Source organism: Setaria viridis, chromosome 1 (genome assembly GCF_005286985.2).
Source record: "Setaria viridis chromosome 1, Setaria_viridis_v4.0, whole genome shotgun sequence".
NCBI classification, from domain to species: Eukaryota; Viridiplantae; Streptophyta; class Magnoliopsida; order Poales; family Poaceae; genus Setaria; species Setaria viridis.
The window spans coordinates 26,718,975-26,727,346 of NC_048263.2; the positions used below are offsets into that span (position 1 = coordinate 26,718,975).

The 8,372-nt window shown below is 44.3% G+C and overlaps 1 protein-coding gene across 1 annotated transcript; it reads left to right on the forward strand.

Annotated features, from left to right (window-relative positions):
- The first annotated feature begins 3,641 nt into the window (after nucleotides 1–3,641).
- LOC117836838 (transcription factor bHLH95) lies at nucleotides 3,642–6,559 on the forward strand. The gene is made up of 3 exons (XM_034716357.2): nucleotides 3,642–4,037; nucleotides 4,200–4,628; nucleotides 6,473–6,559. Exons 1-3 carry the CDS (start codon nucleotides 3,642–3,644, stop codon nucleotides 6,557–6,559), a joined length of 912 nt encoding a protein of 303 aa, XP_034572248.1.
- Nucleotides 6,560–8,372: the final 1,813 nt, after the last annotated feature.

The following is an 8,372-nucleotide window of genomic DNA, read 5'->3' on the forward strand; positions in this document are numbered from 1 at the left end:
TGTGGCCTATACTTGTGCATTAAGATCTATGCCACCCAATCCGAGTAAGGAATATTCTCTCCAACCATCTCATGGGTACACATCATCGAAGTTGTAAAGTTCTCAACGCAAACCATTCAACTATTCATGTTAGGGATTAAGTGCTGATACAAATGTGGCTAATATTATTTTTGCCAAGCATCTGTCACTCTCTACTTGCTTCACCAACGTTAGCGTTGTTTTCAGACTCACCTGCAATTTAATCTAAGATTTCCGAATTTGCTAACGTGGTTGCATTGTGTTTTAAGTACTCTTAAATCCAATTTGACGTGCCAGAAAATTGCATCTGGGGGTGCTGAGGGCTTCACTGGAGGTTTTGCAAAAATTCAGTCCTCTCCATATTCTCGTGCAACTTTGTAAACAAGTATGCCATCGAGGTGCATATTCAATCAGGAAATCAGATGGCCAACATTTTTAAGATGCCTGAAGTTTGCGACGTTCACTAAAGTCGTGTTTGGTTCAGGAGGGGAGTGGTCCTATCCTCCATTTGATTCGCAAGTGCAGGGACGGAGCCATCCCTCGTACTTGCTCAATATTCGGGATGGCTCGATTCTGAATCTGGCGGTCATAGCCATCCTAGTTCGACGGCACAAATGCCACGACGAGCGAGCACCTCGGGCATGGTGGGGCAAAGCGTGAGTGCGCGTCCAACTCCGGCGCAGCGTCGGGGGAAAAGACATCGGTGCCGTGATGCGAGCGAGTGCCTCGGGCGTGGTGGAGTGAGGACCGATGAGCGGACGGAGCTGGGCAGCGGGGGCACAGAGCTTTGGGGGGGGGGGGGGGGGGGGGGGGGGGGGGGGGGGGGATGGAGCCTAGGTGGAGTGTCTGGTGGATCGAGGCCTGGGTGGTGGGGAGGGCAGAGCCGGTTGACGCTGGGCCTTGAATGTAGATAGACAAAAAAATAGGAATAAAGAGATAGGAAAAGGAATTATAGTACTATTGGAAAAAGAGGTACCAGTTGGAAACATATCTACTGACGAACCATTTCAATAGTATGGTTGCTGCCGTGCCACGGGGCACGACCATGGAAGTAATGAAAAAGAAGTTCTGTAGTTGGACCATCTACTCTATCTGTTCGATTTCAGCTTCTCTAGAAAAGATGACACGTGAACTAGTCCTGGAGGAGAAGGGGAGGGCGGAATAGGAGAGGGTGGAGCGCGGCGGCACGAGTGGCCGAGCCCAGTGGAGTGTGGTGCAGGGAGGATGGAGCTCGGGTGGCGGGGGATGGTGGAGCTGGCAGCGCAGGAGAGGTGCAAATTGAGCGCGGGGCTGTGCAGATTTAAGGCCTGGCCATGGTCGAGGGGAGCATGAGCGTCACGTGGAAGGAAGATGGAGGAGGGGGTGGGTGACTGACAGGTAGGCCCCAGGGGTAGATCCAGGATCAACTCAAAGGGGTGCTGAGACCCTTGCACTTAAGCTAAGTTTATATTTTGTGTGAAAAAAACAAAATTAAAAAGGTCACCTTACATGGACATACAAGGGCTGAGGGTGTGCTGCAGCACCCCGGCAGCTCCGCCCCTGGTGGGCCCCACATAACGGTGGTTAATGGAGCGAATGACAGTTCCATCTTACATCCCTCCAACCAAATAAGAAATGCAACCATTACATCCCTCCAACCAAATACATTACATGAAATCAGCACATCCAAATCTAGTATGGAACCGTTCCATCCTACCTCTATCTCTAACCAAACGCTACTGACCTCCGTTGATTCACGAACCAAACGGCAAAACCACTTCTCATTCCTGTATTCATTCACACTCTTAGCGCTCAGATGAGCATCCCGTCGTCATTCCCTGCGAGCGTATCACCGCTTCCCGTGCACCATGCAAGTACCAGAACAGCCAACAAGACGGATCAAAAGCTGCTGAAACAGGCCAAAAATGCAGAAAAAATGATTGCCTTCTCATGTGGACGGCCAGCTACCGCCCTCACCGCTAAGCTTAAAAGATTTTGCCTTATCCTCGTCGATAACCCTTGCTTAGGGCAAGTACATTAGTGTTGTCTAATAATCGGTTTCATATATTGACACGTAATCTTTAGATGACTAAACAAATAATTTATACAATGGGTTATGGTTTTAAGTTGTCTCATAGTAATTCTATTTCTTTAATTTGTGCATAGAAAAAATAAAATATTATAAGTTGCAATGCAACCACAACTCGTACAGTGGTAGAGTAATCGTCTCATAGTCCTAAAATCTAACATATGAAACGGTTGTTTTGCGAAACAACGACCTTTCTCTCTCTCCTCATCCTCTCTCCTCCATATCAGCAAAAATCCTACGTCTGCATGAGACGACCTATGAGACTGCTGAGGTGTAGCAATATACTGGCTCTTAGGCTATGAGCATGAATTTCGAAGACGCTAGAACTTAAACGAAAACACAAACACCGTCATATGAAAGGCAACTTCTTTTGTTACGCTCGGGGCCAAATGCGTTGTATTTGGCACTAATGAGGAAAAGTGCATCGCCTTTGCTTGCGTGGCCTGCTAAGACCTGCCAGGTGTTTGGTGAGATAGCGACGAGAAACAACCGGGGCGCCATGTGTGAAATGTTGCTTGCTCACTGTAAAGTAAGAACAGAATTTGTATCCATGCAGTTATACACAAGCAACATCACTTTGCTTCTGTGGAGTGGGCTACTTTTTTTCTTCCTTTTTGTTTTGTAGTGAACAATGAGGACGTGGTTTTGCTTGCATTGGATTCTTGCACCGGTTTTTGGCAGCCAGTTAGTAAAATTTAGGGTGTATATATCCTTTTGTTATGGGTAAATTCTACCAAATGAAAATGCTGACACGCCAACGCGAATGTTTTACTGATCAGTCGAAATGAGAGTTAAACGAACTTCAGGGAAAAAATTTGGAAACTACATCAGGAAAAAATAGCTCAATCGATACATTCTTGAGTGATGGGATGTTCAAAGAAAATGGATGAGAAACGAGTCACCAGGGGCGGATCTAGTGGTGTGTCAGCCGGGGCTCAAGCCCCTCATACAGCTCCAGATACAATGGAGCCTACCCTTAAGCCCCTCCTAATGTTTTAGCCATGGATAAAGGAGAGGAAGAAGAAAAGAAGAAAGAAAGAAAGAAGAGAAGGAAGATGAGCCCCTCCTAACTTGTTACACTAGATCCGTATCTTTTTGCATATATCTTTGGCAAGTAATGATTGAGTAGAGTAGTAAATGTGAGCAATTAAAAATATAATAGCATTGTGAGGCAGCAATAATTGGTGATCCATCAAAGACTGAGTGAGCATCTGGAGTTAAGATCGTCACGCAGAAAACACTCCTTCATCTGGCCGCATATTTTTCTTGCTGTGTAAATCAAATCAACTGGCCGTTCTGAGTTGTGACACAACGAAATTTGTCAAGTTACTGTGAAACAGCTAATCGATCGGCCCGGAGTCCAGAGACGTTACACATCCTTTAAAGATGTGATTTGTCTGTTTTGCAAGTATCTCTGAACAGTGAAAGAGATTAAAAAATCAGAAAACAACATGTGGTAATTTTTCCATCCTTATAAAGGCGCACAGTACTGTGTTCCTCTCCCAAAATCACATTTGGCCACCCCCTCCTCATCCAAAATCCTCCAACCTTTGCCATGGCTCAAGACGGCCCCCATGGTCACCAGGACACCACCTCCTCCAACGAGCGCAGCTTTGTGCCACCGACGGCTGTGAACTTCGTGGGTCCTGCTGAGAACAACAACGGTGGATCCAAGATTGGTAGCCCGGTGACCATGGATGCCGGCAAGGGGAAGGAAGTCATCCCGAATGCCATCCAAGGTGGAGAACATGGCTCGCCCAGCGGCGGCGAGGCAAACGCCGGCAGATCCGGAGGTAAGAACGCTGGAAATGGCCTCGCCAAGGGTGAGAGCTCCATGGCAGCTGACGATGGCAACCTCAAGGTGAACATCATCATCGAGCGAGAGCGCCGTAGGAAGATGAAGGGAATGTTCAACTCCCTGCTAGATCTCATGCCCCACGTCCCCAAGAAGGTGAGGCTCTCACTCTGTCACTCATATGGCAGCGATCTATAGTCCGAGGCTCATATGCGTTGGCTAGGGCTTGGAGCATGTAGATGCAGGGCTCGCTTGCTTGTCTGGGAGAAGATCTATTGCTGGCGTGGGTTATTGTGACATGATCTGTTGTTCTATCAGGTTGACCAGGTAACCCTAGTGGACGAGACCATCAACTTCATCAAGTCCCTAGAGCAGACCAAGGCCCAGCTGGAGAAGAAGAAGCAGGAGCAAGTGCTCGTACGGCAAGCCGCGGCGTCCTCCATGTCGATGCCGCGCACCGCGCACGGGATGGCGGCCTTGTCGGATGGCTGGGACCCCCTGCCTCAGCAGAAACCTGATGCATCGGCGGCGGCGGCCGCAGGGCCTCTTGAGTTCCAGACGTGGTCGGCACCGAACGTCGTGCTGAGTGTGCTGACGAACGACGAGGCTGTGATCAACATCTGCGCGCCAAGGCAACCCCATATGCTGACATTGGTGCTGTCAGTCCTGAGCAAGTACAAGATCGACGTGACCTCGATGCAGGTTGTGGCCGACACCGCTGAGAGCCTCCTCACCATCAATACCCGTGTAAGTAGCCTATTCGTTCGATGTTGGGTTTCATTGTTCGGGGTTGGGTTGTAGACGTACTTGCAGCAGCTGGTGAACTCTGCGGTAGGCATCATGTTATAGCAAATCAGCAGTATTTTTGTAGGTGATCTTATTTGGATATGCAGGAATTCAACGCCGGCCCACCACTTGGTGACCACTAGAATCACTTTTATTTTCCATCCTGATATGGAGGGATTGGATCTAATTCCCAATATGATGTATTTCACTTGGTGTTAGGACTTCTAGTATGATCTAGAAAAAAAAAGAATACCTGTTTTCCACTATTTGAATTTGAAAAAGGACCTCTTTACCGTTGAATTAGAAGTAGAGGAGGTCGAATCTAAATCCGACAAAATAGGGTCTAGAAAGTAACCGGACTGAAACTAGCTAAACCAATCGACACGTGTTGACGAAAGGATGTCAGTTTTCAATTGATTTACACGTGTTGAGTTGAGGCTACATAGTTCTAGTAACCGTAAGGAAATAGTATGTTACATCTCTACTTTGTCGCACTTTAATAGGAAAAGGTGATCCAAATATGGATCAAATTAAATCTAGGTAAACTAATCGACAAATACCGTTATTCTGTCTTAACATTTTGACAAAAAGATCGGTTTGCAAACGGCTTGCTCAAGTTAAGGTCACATGCTGTTTTTGGTAACGGTAACAAAGTAGAATCATAGATATCTACTACTTTGTCACACTTTAATGGGAAGGTGAGCCTAATACCAATCAAACTAACTAAAATAATAATCAACAGATATGGTTAATCTGTCCTATTGTCTCATCCTTTTGACCAAAGATGTCATTTCTCCAATGGTTTGCATCGGTTGAGGTTGTATGGTTTTTGTAACAGCAAGAAAATACTCCTACGTTAGACGTCTCTATTATTTACCGTTGTGTGTATGTGTAGGTTTAGGGAAACATGCTCTCAGAAATGTGGCTAACTGATCTGTTAGGGGTTTAATTCGTCACAGTGTGTATTTTTCTGGAAAATGTCCTTTTAGAGCTGATCTGTTGGGTAGTATGTAGTGGATGTAACAAACTGCTATTGGATCCTATACTTCAGGTGGATGAATGTTTGGTCGATGGTATATGAGGAAGATGTATTTAGAAGTTTCACTGTGCAAACTTTGCCTGTAGGATTTAAATTAAAAGACTAGAAAGTCAGAGTAGAGGGTTCAAGTAATTAATTTTTGTACAAATCTAGTTCGATTCTTTATAGTATATTTGTTGCTAATGATGTTTTTTTGTCTCCTAAAGACGAAGAACCAAACATAAACTCTTACAGAAGCAAATAAATACAACCCAAATTTTCACATCTTCATATCCCTCGATTGCACCTATTAACAGACTTTACTATTTCATTTAGAAGTTTACTTTCTCTCATTACTGATTTCGTTAGTGTAATGCACTAATTGAATGTCCACTCAGTAGTCAGCACTACTTTCTACATGGATATCATGTTTCATAATGCAATTCCATGTTTTCCATCAAATATGGGTTCACACAACATATATATTTTTCCCTAGCAGTTACATGCATATAGAGTAGCATGGTTTACCAAAGATGCATATACCCAAAGGGCCAAACCTAATCACAAGTGAGTACCACTCTTTAGACATCGTGCATGGTCTGTCTTCAGAAAGAATTTAAGCACCAAATATTTACTTTTGTATATATTTGTAAAACCTAACAGCAAGCCATTAATTACAAAAGTAGGATAATTTACTCTTTTGTGTCATTTCCGTAGCGCTGATATCGTTCGTGTCAGGAAAAAATTTAAGCAAGCCCACTAACATTTGTTCATTCTTACAAAACAGGTGAATGGAGCTAGCAGCAAGAACCCGTCAGCGGAGGACATATACAAGCTGGCAGTGTCAGAGATCGTGGTGATGCTCTCCAGCTAGGCTGGCGTCGCCGTCGGTGCCTCAACAACATCTCAAGTTGCATCGCTGCTCATGGATCTGCTCAGCTTCAGCCCCTCTAGACTGGAGTGGTCGGAGTAACTTAGCTTGTTTAATTACTTTGCATTCCCTATTTGAAGGTTTTAGGTCGGGTTGGATCAAACTTAGAACCTGTGCTTATCTGTGTTTTTCGAAGTTCGTTGGCAGCATTCGCTGTGTTGTGTTTTAAGTATTGTACTGTCGTCTTCAGAGTTGCTGAACGGTTTTAATTTATGGATCATTGGCTTGTTTACATTGAGCATCACTCCCAGCCCATCACAACCAGTTCTTCAGGGACCAGTTGCGAGGACACATCACTTTTGGTTCTTGGGCTCCATGGAAAAATCATGCATGGAGATAGGAAGAAGAACTGGTTGTGATGTACTCTTTTACTACCAATTTATGGCTTAACCCTGTGGAGAAACCTCAGGGCACTTTCACAACCGGCTCGACCATTAGTAAAGGCCCACCCAAACCAGTACAACTGATTGGTTGTTCCAACTGGTTCTGGTGTCCCGATTGCATAATTTTACATTACATATGCCTTCTCACTGTTCATATTTGTTCGCCATGTAATTTGTAAAGCCTAGTTACTCTGTGCTGCTACAAAAAAAGAGAGTTTTGAGAATAGAACAACGGAAATCTGATGAATTTCTGCACTACCTTTCAGCATCTCTATTTCTAAATGTTAGTCTAAATTTCATCATCAAAGCACTTATAAGTATCATTGTCTTTTGTGAACATCTTTGTAATCATTTGCCTTGCCTTCTCAGAATATTTCTCATGAGGGATGGAATGTTGTATTTCAGACCACTTGATTAAGTGGGGTGAGTTTTGTTGTTTGAATATATTGGCAAGTCAACATTTTATGAGTGGGTTTTTGGTAGATATTCTCCTGAAAGACTAATTCATTGTTGAGAAATAAACAATGTTTGGAGGATAAGAGACACGGAACAATAATAGGTAATGTTTTTTGAGGGCTTCGTTCATCAAGGTGCATCTTCCTTCCTTCATGGATAGATAATGTGTTCTTCTCTGGTGGCGTGTCAAAATCCAGTGCAAGACATGGTGAACAGATATCGCCAGTCTGATCTCCACCTGGATGAAACACCACCAAAATCTGCATGCATTCATGATAATAGTAATACATGACTACAGGTGTAGCTGAAACCGGTATTACTGCATCGGGACAGTTTTACAACCAATAGGAACCACCAAGACCATTAAAAAAAGATAGGAACCACCAACCAGTAGTGTTTCATCATGCTATCACAGTATTACTACAGGTAATTCTGATGTCCCGATTGTGTACGTTCACCCATAGCCTGTGGACCCAAAGTTCTTCTATGCTGCTGTCGAAAAAATAGGTTATATGGAAAATATGAGAGAAGGACACTAGAAGTCTTTATCCCATAGTTCTTCATCGTCTTTCAGGTCCGCTATTTCCTTTGCTGTTCCTTTATGTGAACAGCAGATCGATAACTTGTTCCCCGTGCTAGTAACACTCTAGCTTTTGCTAGGATCCATGCCAAATTTGATTTGAGAAGTTCAGAATTGTGTGGTCCCAGCACCATCTCTGCAGTTCGCTTGCTTGCATTGGGCAGGGAGGATTCTCACTACCCCTTTCTCCTCTATCCAATCCAAGGTCAAAAATGTAAAGTGACATTTGAGCTTTCAAATATTCAGAGATGCCTTTCATTGTATCATCTATTAAGATGGTTCACTCACTCCGTAGGACGTCAAGAATATGAAAAAAAACTTGGTAACATTTTCATGT

Bases quoted from the DNA above. Each gene is read 5' to 3' on its own strand.
- LOC117836838 (XM_034716357.2), top strand. From the start codon at position 3,642: ATGGCTCAAGACGGCCCCCATGGTCACCAGGACACCACCTCCTCCAAC. The intron at 4,038-4,199 runs GTGAGGCTCTCA...TTGTTCTATCAG, and splicing joins TGCCCCACGTCCCCAAGAAG to GTTGACCAGGTAACCCTAGT. The intron at 4,629-6,472 runs GTAAGTAGCCTA...CTTACAAAACAG, and splicing joins TCCTCACCATCAATACCCGT to GTGAATGGAGCTAGCAGCAA.